The 17,096-nt window shown below is 41.4% G+C and overlaps 1 protein-coding gene across 1 annotated transcript in view; it reads right to left on the bottom strand.

Moving 5' to 3' along the window:
* The window catches only part of polo (Serine/threonine-protein kinase polo), a 387,126-nt gene that overhangs the window by 323,746 nt on the left and 46,284 nt on the right, over positions 1-17,096 (bottom strand). The window contains exons 5-6 of the mRNA XM_071691591.1: positions 13,616-13,815; positions 4,158-4,268 (exon numbers count right to left, since the gene is read on the bottom strand). Of these exons, the coding sequence (XP_071547692.1) occupies positions 4,158-4,268; positions 13,616-13,815 (311 nt within the window). The remainder of the gene's footprint in view (positions 1-4,157; positions 4,269-13,615; positions 13,816-17,096) is intronic.

The raw sequence follows: 17,096 nt of genomic DNA, 5'->3' as shown, positions 1-17,096 counted from the left end.
TTGAGGACAATGTGTGGTGTGAGGTGGTTTGATCGAGTAAGTAACGTAAGGGTAAGAGAGATGTGTGGAAATAAAAAGAGCGTGGTTGAGAGAGCAGAAGAGGGTGTTTTGAAATGGTTTGGGCACATGGAGAGAATGAGTGAGGAGAGATTGACCAAGAGGATATATGTGTCGGAGGTGGAGGGAACGAGGAGAAGAGGGAGACCAAATTGGAGGTGGAAAGATGGAGTGAAAAAGATTTTGTGTGATCGGGGCCTGAACATGCAGGAGGGTGAAAGGAGGGCAAGGAATAGAGTGAATTGGAGTCATGTGGTATACAGGGGTTGACGTGCTGTCAGTGGATTGAATCAAGGCATGTGAAGCGTCTGGGGTAAACCATGGAAAGCTGTGTAGGTATGTATATTTGCGTGTGTGGACGTGTGTATGTACATGTGTATGGGGGGGGGGGTGGGCCATTTCTTTCGTCTGTTTCCTTGCGCTACCTCGCAAACGCGGGAGACAGCGACAAAGTAAAAAAAAAAAAAAAAAAAAAAAAAAAAAAAAAAAAAATATATATACACATTATCCTTGGGGATAGGGGAGAAAGAATACTTCCCACGTATTCCCTGCGTATCGTAGAAGGCGACTAAAAGGGAAGGGAGCAGGGGGCTGGAAATACTCCCCTCTTGTTTTTTTTTGTTTTTCTCAAAGAAGGAACAGAGAAGGGGGACAGATGAGGATATTCCCTCAAAGGCCCAGTCCTCTGTTCGTAACGCTACCTCGCTAACGCGGGAAATGGCGAATAGTATGAAAGAAAAGAAAAAGAAATATTACTCTATGTTAGTTGAGACAGCACAGGCAACTGAGGCCCTAATCAAGGCAATCCCATTAACGCTATATATAGTGCATACACCCTAGCGTGAGCAAGGTACCCATTTTATCAACCAACCCCAATGAGTGGATGAACAGCTGGGTTGACTGTGGACCGACTGCCGCAACCAGGATATGAACCTATGTGCTTGACCCTAAGCGGCCTGTAAATGCTAATAGCTACACCACAGGAGTCCATAAACACAGACCATGTCATTTATTCATGGCAAAATTATGATTTTAGGAAGTTTGCCTACATACACTATCAAAGCTCTGTAACTTGCCCAACACCAAACTATATTTGCAAATTTCAAACACTCCAATTGTTGCAAGCCTGTAACATCTTGTTCCCACCACAGCACACAAGGTGCCAAATAAACCAATTAAGACTAACAAATCGTCCTGGAAAGAATGTGCACTATTTTGTGCCAAACTGCTTCTCCCACCTTAGCCAAGTTGCATCAGAAACAAATAAACAATAGCCTCATTTGCACTCATCCACTCTCTACTGGTCTTGCATAATGCAATGAGACCAAAGCCTACCATCCACTGAAAAGCCAATACACAGTTCTATGCTTTACTTTGATAGTTTCATATGCGCTGTTCGTCTCACTGAAAACAAGTTGTCCCCTACTTACCACAATGATCCAATTCATTCTATACCAGTCAAGTTTCTTATTCTCCAGATTGTTCTGGCTATCATACACCAAAGCTTCCATCACTCCATCCTTTCATGTTTTTCTTAAGTCTCCCATTCCCCCTTGCTCCATTCACTCCGGAAACATGAATCCTTCTAGGAGTTTTCTTTGCCCATCTTCTCCATATACCTGAACCAATTCAGCACACCCTGGTCAACTTTCTCAATCATACTGCAATTACTACAATATTTCCTCTTACGCACTCATTCCTTACATAATCAACTCACTTCATACAGATATTGTCCACAGGCTTTTCATTTCCAACACATCCTTTTCTTTTGCAACCAGGATGCAAGGCTCATTTCCAAACAACACTGCTTAGCCTTCCATGTCTTCAAAAACACTCACCTTAAACTGTAAGACAATGACCTCTCCTTCCATATGCTCCTCTCCCACCTGTGACACATAAGCCCCAAAGATGCTATCCACTGTCAGGTCCACTCCCATGCACACAGAGCACCTCACTTCCTCAAAAACTCATTACCTTACTTTTGTTCACATTTCTTGAACTTTCTCCTCACACAACTGATAAACTCCATCCCCATCTTATGGAGTTTCTTACTTGAGTCTAACAACAGTATTCAATTCACCTCATACCCACAACTCCCTGCACATAATGGTTTCTGCTCCTCACTCTAAAACTCTGGCATTCTCCTCCCTCAGCATCAAGTTTATAAATAATTAAACAATCATGGTTACATCATACAGACTTGACAGAGACCAACCTGCCTCCCTTATAACTTGCACACATGCCCTATACTCTTGGTAAAAACTCTTTATTTTATATGGTAATATTCTATTTACCATCAATATCCATACTTAAATACCACTGGCAATTCATCTACTTTCCAAGAAACTGTCAAAAAGACTTTGTGGTAACATTGAGTTCATCCATCCCCTATCTATCCTGATATCACAAAGCTCCTCCCCTTTCAATGTTCTCTGTATAACACCATCCCTCATAAACACCCTCACCAGGGATCCAGACTTATAGCATGCAAATTAGCCTGCAGAATACTACAAACATTTGCACAATGGTTATCTGAATTCTCAACTTTTACATAGCGCAAGGTAGCGCAAGGAAACAGACAAAAGAAATGGCCCAACCCCCCCTCCATACATATGTATATACATACGTCCACACACGCAAATACACATACCTACACAGCTTTCCATGGTTTACCCCAGACGCTTCACATGCCTTGATTCAATCCACTGACAGCACGTCAGCCCCGGTATACCACATCGCTCCAATTCACTCTGTTCCTTGCCCTCCTTTCACCCTCCTGCATGTTCAGGCCCCGATCACACAAAATCTTTTTCACTCCATCTTTCCACCTCCAATTTGGTCTCCCTCTTCTCCTTGTTCCCTCCACCTCCGACACATATATCCTCTTGGTCAATCTTTCCTCACTCATCCTCTCCATGTGCCCAAACCACTTCAAAACACCCTCTTCTGCTCTCTCAACCACGCTCTTTTTATTTCCACACATCTCTCTTACCCTTACGTTACTCACTCGATCAAACCACCTCACACCACACATTGTCCTCAAACATCTCATTTCCAGCACATCCATCCTCCTGCGCACAACTCTATCCATAGCCCACGCCTCGCAACCATACAACATTGTTGGAACCACTATTCCTTCAAACATACCCATTTTTGCTTTCCGAGATAATGTTCTCGACTTCCACACATTCTTCAAGGCCCCCAGAATTTTCGCCCCCTCCCCTACCCTATGATCCACTTCCGCTTCCATGGTTCCATCCGCTGCCAGATCCACTCCCAGATATCTAAAACACTTCACTTCCTCCAGTTTTTCTCCATTCAAACTCACCTCCCAATTGACTTGACCCTCAACCCTACTGTACCTAATAACCTTGCTCTTATTCACATTTACTCTTAACTTTCTTCTTCCACACACTTTATCAAACTCAGTCACCAGCTTCTGCAGTTTCACACATGAATCAGCCACCAGCGTTGTGTCATCAGCGAACAACAACTGACTCACTTCCCAAGCTCTCTCATCCCCAACAGACTTCATACTTGCCCCTCTTTCCAAAACTCTTGCATTTACCTCCCTAACAACCCCATCCATAAACAAATTAAACAACCATGGAGACATCACACACCCCTGCCGCAAACCTACATTCACTGAGAACCAATCACTTTCCTCTCTTCCTACACGTACACATGCCTTACATCCTCGATAAAAACTTCTCACTGCTTCTAACAACTTTCCTCCCACACCATATATTCTTAATACCTTCCACAGAGCATCTCTATCAACTCTATCATATGCCTTCTCCAGATCCTCATGTTCAGTACAATATTCACAATCCATAATGATTAGTAATAGTAAAAAAAGCTTAAAAACAGCATTTAGTTATTTTTGTTAACAGCTTCAAAGGGCTGTCAAACTTTGAACCCTGTGGAGAGGGGGTACAAATGAGAAAGGAATTTTGTGCTGGGTGATTTTAAAGCAATGTGCTAAGATAAAGGTTGATGTTGAGATGGGCATTAGTAATCCTGTCAAACTGCAAAAGTGTAGAGGATAAAACTGCATAAAGAGAACAATGCAATTATATCAAAAGTAACCATGAACTTACCTTTATTGTTGATCTCCAGCAAGGGTTTCCTTGTAGCAACAGTGGAACACCGAGAATCAAATCTTGGAGCCATGGTGAGGCAAGAAGTTGGTAAGCGATTTGGTATGTAACCTGCAAGTCAAATAAAGAATTTTATTGATCAACATCATTCTTTATCATACTTGATAGCCATTTCCTGCATCAGCGAGGTAGCACCAGGAAACAGATGAAGAAAGACCCATCTACTCGTATTCACACATATACACATACATACACACAGAGACATACATGTACATACTTTTTCATTATTATTATTATTATTATTGGGAGGTAAGTTTGAATGGAGAAAAAAAGTGGAGGAAGTGAAGTGTTTTAGATATCTGGAAGTGGATTTGGCAGCGGATGGAACCATGGAAGCGGAAGTGAATCATTGGGTTGGGAGGGGGCGAAAGTTCTGGCAGCGTTGAAGAATGTGTGGAAGTCAAGAACGTTATCTTGGAAAGCAAAAATGGGTATGTTTGAAGGAATAGTGGTTCCAACAACGATACATGATTGCGAAGCGTGGGCTATAGATAGAGTTGTGCAGAGGAGGGTAGATGTACTGGAAATGAGATATTTGAGGACAATATGTAGTGTGAGGTGGTTTGCTCAAGTAAGTAATGAAAGAGTAAGAGAGATGCGTGGTAATAAAAAGAGCATGGTTGAGAGAGCAGAAGAGGGTGTTTTGAAATGGTTTGGTCACATGGAGAGAATGAGTGAGGAAAGATTGACAAAGAGGATATGTGCATCAGACGTGGAGGGAACGAGGAGAAGTGGGAGACCAAATTGGAGGCGGAAAGATGGAGTGAAAAAGATTTTGAGTGATCGGGGCCTGAACATGCAGGAGGGTGAAAGGCATGCAAGGAATAGAGTGAATTGGAACGATGTGGTATACCAAGGTCAACGTGCTGTCAATGGATTGAACGAGGGCATGGAAAGTTCTGTGGGGCCTGCATGTGGAAAGGGAGCTGTGGTTTCGGTGCATTATAAATGACAGATAGAGACTGAGTGTGAACGAATATGGCCTTTGTTGTCTTTTCCTAGCGCTACCTCACGCACATGCAGGGGGGGGAGGGGGATGGTATTTCATTATGTGGCAGGGTGGCGACGGGAATGAATAAGGGCATACAATATGAATTATGTACATGTGTATATATGTATATGTCTGTATGTGTATATATATGTATACGTTGAGATATATAGGTATGTATATGTGCGTGTGTGGACGTGTATGTATATACATGTGTATGTGGGTGGGTTGGGCCATTCTTTCGTCTGTTTCCTTATGCTACCTCGCTAACATGGGAGACAGTGACAAAGTATAAAAAAAAAAATAATAATATCTTTATTACTATCAAGTAAGAAATGGCAGTGTTAAAATGGGTGTATTTATAGTAACTGTATTTGAGAGGGCCTACCAGAATGTACTTTAGAGGTTTAAGCATGAGGAGAGGATGAATGAAGAAAGGTGGGCCAAAATCTGTCAACTGTGGAAGGAGTAATGGAGAGGAAACCAAGAAGAAAACAGGAATGTGGAGGAAGGGAGACTCTATAGGATTAAGGGCTTGAACATACAGGAGGGCAAGAGGAATGTACTGGATAGAATGAATCAGATCAATGGGTTATACAAGTAATATGCGTAACTCAGCGACAAAGGTATACAAAGGTATACAAAGTGCAAGAACAGTCTGTAGGGCTTAATTGTGGACAGTAATCTTTGGTTTTAGTAAGTCATACATGAAAACTAGTGACTGGAAGTGTGCAAATAAGGCCATTGTTAGTTTGTTCTTGACACTACTTTGCTAAGACAAAAAGCCAGTAAGTTATTTGGAAAGGGACTCTTTTCAGTCTATTACATACTTCCCAATTACTGGCATGCAGTAAATATTTAAAGATAATCTGCAAGAAAAATGGCATACTGGACTGAAATATGGAACTCATGTGAAAGTATATCCTCTAGAACAACAGAGTATCTGAAAAGCTGCTAATTACACTAAAGGTTATTTGTTGGCTACCCAGGTCAAATGCAATACAAAGGCATATTATTACCAGACTATCAAAAAATTCTTGCTTTGCCGCTGTCTCCCGCATTTGCGAGGTAGCGCAAGGAAACAGACGAAAGAAATGGCCCAACCCACCCCCATACACATGTATATACATACGTCCACACACGCAAATATACATACCTACACAGCTTTCCATGGTTTACCCCAGACGCTTCACATGCCCTGATTCAACCCACTGACAACACGTCAACCCCGGTATACCACATCGATCCAATTCACTCTATTCCTTGCCCTCCTTTCACCCTCCTGCATGTTCAGGCCCCGATCACACAAAATCTTTTTCACTCCATCTTTCCACCTCCAATTTGGTCTCCCACTTCTCCTCCTTCCCTCCACCTCCGACACATATATCCTCTTGGTCAATCTTTCCTCACTCATTCTCTCCATGTGCCCAAACCATTTCAAAACACCCTCTTCTGCTCTCTCAACCACGCTCTTTTTATTTCCACACATCTCTCTTACCCTTACGTTACTTACTCGATCAAACCACCTCACACCACACATTGTCCTCAAACATCTCATTTCCAGCACATCCATCCTCCTGCACACAACTCTATCCATAGCCCACGAATCGCAACCATACAACATTGTTGGAACCACTATTCCTTCAAACATACCCATTTTTGTTTTCCGAGATAATGTTCTCGACTTCCACACATTCTTCAAGGCTCCCAGAATTTTCGCCCCCTCCCCCACCCTATGATCCACTTCCGCTTCCATGGTTCCATCCACTGCCAGATCCACTCCCAGATATCTAAAACACTTTACTTCCTCCAGTTTTTCTCCATTCAAACTTACCTCCCAAATGACTTGACCCTCAACCCTACTGTACCTAATAACCTTGCTCTTATTCACATTTACTCTTAACTTTCTTCTTTCACACACTTTACCAAACTCAGTCACCAGCTTCTGCAGTTTCTCACATGAATCAGCCACCAGCGCTGTATCATCAGCGAACAACAACTGACTCACTTCCCAAGCTCTCTCATCCCCAACAGACTTCATACTTGCCCCTCTTTCCAAAACTCTTACATTCACCTCACTAACAACCCCATCCATAAACAAATTAAACAACCATGGAGACATCACACACCCCTGCCACAAACCTACATTCACTGAGAACCAATCACTTTCTTCTCTTCCTACACGTACACACGCCTTACATCCTCGATAAAAACTTTTCACAGCTTCTAACAACTTGCCTCCCACACCATATATTCTTAATACCTTCCACACAGCATCTCTATCAACTCTATCATATGCCTTCTCCAGATCCATAAATGCTACATACAAATCCATTTGCTTTTCTAAGTATTTCTCACATACATTCTTCAAAGCAAACACCTGATCCACACATCCTCTACCACTTCTGAAACCACACTGCTCTTCCCCAATCTGATGCTCTGTACATGCCTTCACCCTCTCAATCAATACCCTCCCATATAATTTACCAGGAATACTCAACAAACTTATACCTCTGTAATTTGAGCACTCACTCTTATCCCCTTTGCCTTTGTACAATGGCACTGTGCACGCATTCTGCCAATCCTCAGGCACCTCACCATGAGTCATACATACATTAAATAACCTTACCAACCAGTCAATAATACAGTCACCCCCTTTTTTAATAAATTCCACTGCAATACCATCCATACCTGCTGCCTTGCCGGCTTTCATCTTCCGCAAAGCTTTTACTACCTCTTCTCTGTTTACCAAATCATTTTCCCTAACCCTCTCACTTTGCACACCACCTCGACCAAAACACCCTATATCTGCCACTCTATCATCAAACACATTCAACAAACCTTCAAAAAATATATCAAAAATAATCAAATCATAGGCTGGGGGAGGGGGAAAGGTTCTGGGAGTGATGAAGAATATGTGGAAGGAGAGAACATATGTCGGAGAGCAAAAATTGGTATGTTTGAGGGAATAGTAGTTCCAACAATGTTAAATGATTGCAAAGCATGGGCTATATATAGGGTTGTAAGGAGGAGGGTGGGTGTCTTGGAACTGAAATGTTTGAGGACAATATGTGGTGTGATGTGGTTTGATCGAATATGTAATGAAAGAGTAAGAGAGATGTGTGGAAATAAAAATAGTGTGGCTGAAAGTAGAAGATGGTGTGTTGAAATGGTTTAGGCATACGGAGAGAATGAGTAAGGAAAGTTTGACAAAGGGGATATATTTGTCAGAGGTGGAGGGAACAAGGAGAAGCAGGAGACCAAATTGGGAACTAAATCAAAAGAGGTTCTAATGTTTGTTTGTCCACACATATTCAGTCATGGATAGAGAGTTTATTGTTATAACCAGTGGTTGCCTGTTTGTACTTCTCCAGAAGCCTTTCACTGAAATTCACTTGATTACAACTGTTTGTTTTAGTACAGCTATACACTTTCTGTGTGAGGAAATCTAATACTGTGTGCACCAACAGCCACACTTTCACCAGCATACAGTCTAACTTTAAAATCAGAAACAGAACTAGATATAATTTGCATTTTGTCTTTTATTTCATTTAAACTAAACTACAAATCAACATACAGATGCATTTTTCCAATAACGACATCTGGAACAACATTCATGTTATATGAAGCTGAAGCTGGTTACCTAAGAATTACACATAAAGGTTTGCAAATAGATACATACAAATGAAAGTATCACTGAATCTTAGGGAGAATTAAAAGACGTTCTGGAAGGTGGTAAATAAAGCGCGTAAGACAAGTGAACAAATGGGAACATCAGTGAAAGGGGCTAATAGGGAGGTAATAACAAGTGGTGGTGATGTGAGAAGGAGATGGAGTGAGTATTTTGAGGGTATGTTGAATGTGTTACATGATAGAGTGGCAGATATAGGGTGTTTTGGTTGAGGTGGTAAACGAAGTGAGAGGGTCAGGGAGAATGGTTTGGTAAACAAAGAGGGGGTAGTGAAAGCTTTGAGGAAGATGAAAGCCAGCAAAGCAGCAGGTTTGGATGGCACTGCAGTAAAATTCATTAAAAAATGGGGTGACTGTGTTGTTGACTGGTTGGTGAGCATATTCAATGTATGTATGGCTCATGGTGAAGTGCCTGAGGATTGGCGGAATGCATGCATAATGCCATTGTACAAAGGCAAAGGGGAAATAGGTGAGTGTTCAAATTACAGAGGTATAAGTCTGTTGAGTATTCCTGGAAAATTATATGGGAGGGTATTGATCGAGAGTCAAGGCGTGCACAGAGCATCAGATTGGGGAAGAGCAGTGTGGTTTCAGAAGTGGTAGAGGATGTGTGGATCAGGTGTTTGCTTTGAAGAATGTATGTGAGAAATACTTGGAAAAACAAATGGATTTGTATATAGCATTTATGAACCTGGAGAAAGCATATGATAGAATTGATAAAGATGCTCTGTGGAAGGTATCAAGAATATATGGTGTGGAAGGTAAGTTGCTAGAAGCAGTGAAAAGTTTTTATCGAGGATGTGTAGATCAGGCATTTGTTTTGAAAAGTCTATGTGAGACATACTTAGAAAAACAAATGGATTTGTCTGTAGCATTTATGGACCTGTAGAAGGCATATCATAGAGTTGATAGAGATGCTCTGTGGAAGGTATTAAGAGTATATGGTGTGGGACGGAAGTTGTTAGAAGCAGTGAAAAGTTTTTATCGAGGATGTAAGGCATGTGTACGAGTAGGAAGAGAGTTAAGTGATTGGTTCCCAGTGAATATCAGTTTGCGGCAGGGGTACTTGATATCTCCATGATTGTTTAATTTGTTTATGGATGGGGTGTTGGGGAGGTGAATGCAAGTTTTGGAGAGAGGGGCAAGTATGCAGGCTGTTGGGAAGCGAGTCAGTTGTTCTTCGCTGATGATACAGCACTGATGGCTGATTCGGGTGAGAAACTGCAGAAGCTGGTGACTGAGTTTGGTAAAGTGAGTGAAAGAAGAAAGCTGAGAGTAAAAGTGAATAAGAGCATGGTTATTAGGTACAGTAGGGTTGAGGGACAAGTCAATTGGGAGGTAAGTTCAAATGGAGAAAAATTGGAGGAAGTGAAGTGTTTTAGATATATGGGAGTGGATTTGGCAGAGGATGGAACTATGGAAGTGGAAGCGAGTCACAGGGTGGGGGAGGGGGTGAAAGGTCTGGGAGCGTTGAAGAATGGGTGGAAGGCGGGAACATTATCTCGGAAAGCAAAAATAGGTATGTTTGAAGGAATAGTCGTTCCAACAATGTTATATGGTTGCGAGGTGTGGGCTATAGATAGGGTTGTGCAGAGGAGGGTGGATATGTTGGAAATGAGACTTTTGAGGACAATATGTGGTGTGAGGGGGTTTGATCAAGTAAGTTATGAAAGGGAGAGAGAGATGTGTAGTAATTAAAAGGAGTGTGGTTGAGAGTAGAAGAGCATGTATTAAAGTGGTTTGGTCACATGGAGAGAATGAGTGAGGAAAGATTGAAAAAGAGGATATATGCGTCAGAGGTGGAGGGAACGAGGAGAAGTGGGAGACCAGATTGGAGGTGGAAGGATGAAGAGAAAAAGACTTTGAGCAATCGGGGCCTGAACATGCAGGAGGGTGAAAGGTGTGCAAGGAATAGAGTGAATTGAAAAGATGTGGTATACCAGGGTCGACGTGCTGTCAATGGATTGAACCAGGGCATGTGAAGCGTCTAGGGTAAACCATGGAAAGTTTTGTGGGGCCTGGATGTGGAAAGGGAACTGTGGTTTCTGTGCATTATACATGACAGCTAGAGACTGAGTGTGAACGAATGTAGCATTTGTGTCTTTTCCTAGCACTACCTCGCGCGCATGCGAGGGGAGGGGGTTGCCATTTCATGTGGCAGGGTGGCAACGGGAATGAATAAAGGCAGCAAGTATTAATCATGTACATGTGTATATATGTATATATCTGTGTATGTGTAAATATATTTATACGTTGAAATGTATACGTATGTATATGTGCATGTGTGGACATGTATGTATATACATGTGTATGTGGGTGGGTTGGGCCATTCTTTCATCTGTTTCCTTACACTACTTTGCAAACGCAGGAGACAGTGACAAAGTATAATAAAAAATAATTTTTTTTTTTTTTTTTTTTTATACTTTGTCGCTGTCTCCCGCGTTTGCGAGGTAGCGCAAGGAAACAGACGAAAGAAATGGCCCAACCCCCCCCCCCCCATACACATGTACATACACACATCCACACACGCAAATATACATACCTACACAGCTTTCCATGGTTTACCCCAGACGCTTCACATGCCCTGATTCAATCCACTGACAGCACGTCAACCCCTGTATACCACATCGCTCCAATTCACTCTATTCCTTGCCCTCCTTTCACCCTCCTGCATGTTCAGGCCCCGATCACACAAAATCTTTTTCACTCCATCTTTCCACCTCCAATTTGGTCTCCCTCTACTCCTCGTTCCCTCCACCTCCAACACATATATCCTCTTGGTCAATCTTTCCTCACTCATTCTCTCCATGTGCCCAAACCATTTCAAAACACCCTCTTCTGCTCTCTCAACCACGCTCTTTTTATTTCCACACATCTCTCTTACCCTTACGTTACTTACTCGATCAAACCACCTCACACCACACATTGTCCTCAAACATCTCATTTCCAGCACATCCATCCTCCTGCGCACAACTCTATCCATAGCCCACGCCTCGCAACCATACAGCATTGTTGGAACCACTATTCCTTCAAACATACCCATTTTTGCTTTCCGAGATAATGTTCTCGACTTCCACACATTTTTCAAGGCTCCCAAAATTTTCGCCCCCTCCCCCACCCTATGATCCACATACAAGAAAGCTTTTCAATCAAGCTATAAATAGCAAATCACAAGCAAGTTCATCACTAAACTGGCAAGCAGTTATAGCGAGGCTCTATGATACTGATAATTATCTTTGTATTGTTACGAATGTGTGTGTGTGGCCACATGTTCGGGTATATATGTATGTGTGTGTGTCTTTATGGTTATGGTGTAAGTGATATTTTAGGGCAGGAGGACCAAGGGGAGAGCAGGACCATTAGGCCTGCTGTGTTCCCACACCTCTGAAATTTCCAAATGGCTGTGGGGCCAGTTAACCACAACAATTGGACCTTTCATCTGAGGCACCAGGCTGATGGGTGTGTGGGTGGGTGGGTGGGTGTGTGTGTGTGTGTGTGTGTGTGTGTGTGTGTGTGTGTGTGTGTGTGTGTGTGTGTATCAAGTTGAGAGGTCAGCCTACAGCATATGGTCTCCTGTACACTGTCCACTGTCCTTGCTGTCAGGACCAGAGGAGGTTGAGCCTTAGGCAAGATGTGGGACCGACGTAGGATCCTACGGCCAACCAGCAGTTTCACGGATAGCCCCTCCTCCAATCACCACCGAACCTGAGGCCCTGCAGCCAATGTAGGAGTGGCACTTAGAATCCACCCTCCTCTAATCACAACTGGACCTTAAGCCCATAGCCAATCAAGGGCGGTACTATTGGGTAACAGGGCGGACGCAAATCGTTCTTACTTGTAATAAAAACCTGTGTTTCAAAAACCTCAGAGCCTCGATTCCTCTCTAGCCCAGTGAGGTAAGTGGTTTTCCCTCTGCCCCAAAGTCCGTAACCCGAGTGAAGTGCGCAGTGTAAATTCTACGGCATTGAACTGCCTCTGTTATTTTGTTTCAATTGTCATAAAGTGTTGTAACTTGTCATATAAGTGTCTAACCATAAGTGTATCTTGAATCAGGTTATCAAAGATAAATTGTCACAAAGGAAAGAGATCTCCTGGTTTGAAATCTTACCTGGAACGTTAAACACATGTTCAGTGTTAAAGTAAATGATTTGTGCCTGATCCATTTGTTTGTTGTTTTGTACCTTATAGTCTTGTAGTCTTTTATCATAAGTAGTTTTAATGCTGGTGTTCGATTTAATCCCATGACTTTAAGATAGCGTTAGCATTATCCTGTGTTGTGTAACAGCATGTTTTCCAAATATTCATATTTTTCCAGTTCGTAAAAATTCCCTGATATCCTCCTTCATAGATCCTGAATTTCCAAACAAATAATTTTCTCTGCCAATCAACCAAAGAAATTTAAGTCCCTCCTTAATATGGTTTATACCCCACCCAATGTACCAAGTCTTAAGGTACAAATCTCTATAGTTTGTCAAGAATAGTAAAACTGACATTTTCTTTCTATTTTCTCTATACATAATTGCTTCTGCTGCCTTAGCAGAGTAGCATCAGGAATAAAATGAACAACAGCTTTAACTGCAAACATCCACTCTCTAGATGTCATGTATAAAGTATTGTAACCAGTGCTTACCATCCTCACCACAACCTCACAGGAAAAACTGGGAATGTTATCAAAACACATCAATCCTTTAAATTTCAGTTGTTACTGTTCAAAACTCACCCATTGTCATAAAATCATCAGCGAGAATCAAATCAACGTTTGGTCTACGTGTTGGATCCCCCTGAAGCAATCTCTGGATGAGTGAGCGAGCAAGAGGACCAATCCTTGATGGTATATGGTATTCATTTTTCTTAATCCTCATGTATGTATCTTTTAAAGTCTGTGTTTCAAAAGGAGGTTTCCCAACTAGTAATGTATATCTGAAAAAGGAAATGTTACAAATTTAATTACGATAACAGAAGTACATTCATTTCATAAAAATGAGCTACTACAAACTACACCTATCCCGACGTATATGTATACAGAACAAGGATCACTTAAGGATTTTGGAAATAAAAGCCCAATACTTATTGCCACAAAATAACGTAAGATAGTCAAGAGTAATATCAGGATACTATTGGTAAAAATATGAAGTTAATATATCCATTATTTCTATTGCAAATTGAATTATCAGTATTACTTTGAATAATCTTAACATAATAAGCAAATACAAATAAAAGCTTGACGAGAAAAGCAATTCAGAGTACTGCTGAACCTTAACTTGTGCTACCTTTTTAACATCATTCCAGTTGATGTGGTAGAATACATGCATACAGCCTGATAGCTCACTTGCAAAATCCTCAACCTACATCTGATATGACAGTGTACAATATTCCTTGTGAACACAACATTTCATGAGTATTCCCCTTAAACAGTAAGCTCACTCATTTGGTGGCATTTACATCTCTTCACACTTACATTATCATACAAGGTACACATCCTCTGCAAATCTATCAATAATCATTCCTATGGTATCCTCATCCTGAATATTAGCAGCACTCAAAAATTCTCTCACTATAACCTTACATCCTTAACTAACTCCTCGCCACCCATCACTAATTTTCCTTAATACTCAAGTATGCAATGATTCAAAAGAAAGTCCACACCAGTATTTTTTTTTTTTTTTTTGCTTTGTCGCAGTCTCCCACGTTTGCGAGGTAGCGCAAGGAAACAGACGAAAGAAATGGCCCAACCCACCCCCACACACATGCATATACACACGTCCACACACGCAAATATACATACCTACACAGCTTTCCATGGTTTACCCCAGACGCTTCACATGCCCTGATTCAATCCACCGACAGCACGTCAACCCCGGTATACCACATCGCTCCAATTCACTCTATTCCTTGCCCTCCTTTCACCCTCCTGCATGTTCAGGCCCCGATCACACAAAATGTTCTTCACTCCATCTTTCCACCTCCAATTTGGTCTCCCTCTTCTCCTCGTTCCCTCCACCTCCGCCACATATATCCTCTTGCTCAATCTTTCCTCACTCATTCTCTCCATGTGCCCAAACCATTTCAAAACACCCTCTTCTGCTCTCTCAACCACGCTCTTTTTATTTCCACACATCTCTCTTACCCTTACGTTACTCACTCGATCAAACCACCTCACACCACACATTGTCCTCAAACATCTCATTTCCAGCACATCCATCCTCCTGCGCACCACTCTATCCATAGCCCACGCCTCGCAACCATACAACATTGTTGGAACCACTATTCCTTCAAACATACCCATTTTTGCTTTCTGAGATAATGTTCTCGACTTCCACACATTCTTCAAGGCTCCCAGAATTTTCGCCCCCTCCCCCACCCTATGATCCACTTCCGCTTCCATGGTTCCATCCGCTGCCAGATCCACTCCCAGATATCTAAAACACTTCACTTCCTCCAGTTTTTCTCCATTCAAACTCACCTCCCAATTGACTTGACCCTCAACCCTACTGTACCTAATAACCTTGCTCTTATTCACATTTACTCTTAACTTTCTTCTTTCACACCAGTAATATACATCTGAAAAGAAAATTACAATCATTTTGGTTTACACTTGGTTCATCAAAGAAAGCCTCGACAACATACACATCAATTCCTCAAGCATACAATGGTCTCCCTGTGATTTTGCAAATATTAGCAAAATACTCATCAGCAATGGATTTCCCATGACCACACCATCTCAAGTGTTTATCTTGCTAATCCCTAACATCATAGTCTTTATCTTGCTAATCCCTAAAACCATAGTCTTCAGTCATTCTTTATTCTAATTATTTTATCGTTCTTATTATACCATGAAGAGTACTCATTCACTGTTACTGTTAATTCAAACCAGTTCTTACGTAACAAAACAAGATCCCTCTTATATATTGTGCAATTTTCCTTCACATCATTCATCAAGGTTCTCTCTCCTCTAAATCTCTTCCTTGGCTTATTTTACTATTCATCATATGTTTTACTACTTCCTGATCATTTAACCCAGAAATATAAGATCACATTTACAACTTCCAAAACTTCCTTATTCAAGTTGTTACTATAAAGAAACTAGCCATCCCTTTTGAACACTAGAACCTTACTCTTACCATTTCAATATCCTATGTACGTCAACAAAGCAAATACAGTTCCATCCAAGTGCTCTGATACAGATGAAAAATACAGAACCATTGATATAACTATGGTAATTTCCACTCTGTTCCATGATGGTTCACCTGCGCTTAGTATACATTCTCATCTCTCTTTAACAGCACATGCTGCCTCATCCATAAGAATATAAAAATGAAAAAAATCACACAATCCTTTCATGCTCACATATATCAAGAATACCGAACTACTGGTGCCATCATTTACTTTCAAGTGCATGATCATTCCTCTATTCAAGCTCTAAACAACATTTAAAATCTTCCTTGAGCATGAAAAAACGATTAACTTCTTACAAGGTCATACTTACTCTAAACACAAAAGGAGGATACTTTCCTCTCACTTCTCTAAAGCTTTGATGTAAAATGGATCAATACAACATTTTTCTATGCTAAGTACTCTTTGCTTGACATTTATAAGGGGTTCAGTCATTCTCTCTTCGTGAACATTCAGATCTTAACACACTTCGCAGTTCTACATATATTCCTGAAATTCTTATCATCATCTTCCTTTCATTTATTTGGAAGTGAAATGTTCTCTGTAGTCAAATCCATGGTGTATTAAGAAACTATGGGCCTAGGGTTAAAATACTCCTGAGACACCCTACCCCACCATTAGCAAATCCTTCCAAGACTGAAAATCATCAAAAGCAGTGATAATTCATGAAAAGATAATCCTCATTTTCAGGACCCTCCCAAAACTACAAACCTTGGGATAATTCTAATAAAGTTGGACCCTTTCTTTTCAGGCCCACCTAAGGTTTTAAGCCTGGGATAATCCATAGAGACTCTTTTGCCATGGCCAATCCATTAATGAGAGTTCCCAGAGATAATGGGCGAGACATGGATGGACAGATAGTTGTATCCTCTCAATTTCTGGGCCCTTATGTCATTGGATTTTCTCATCTTAAGTGGCCTCCAAATTACTGGGCCCTTGTCCCCCACTCCCCCAATGCACCAGTTTCCCAGAACCATTCAATTCTCATTTCACCACTACTCTTTACTCAATCCATACTTCTGCTTTTC

Source organism: Panulirus ornatus, chromosome 50, assembly GCF_036320965.1.
Source record: "Panulirus ornatus isolate Po-2019 chromosome 50, ASM3632096v1, whole genome shotgun sequence".
NCBI lineage: Eukaryota > Metazoa > Arthropoda > Malacostraca > Decapoda > Palinuridae > Panulirus > Panulirus ornatus.
The sequence above is the reverse complement of the archived record's forward strand: the minus strand, read 5'-3'. Positions and strand labels throughout refer to the sequence as shown.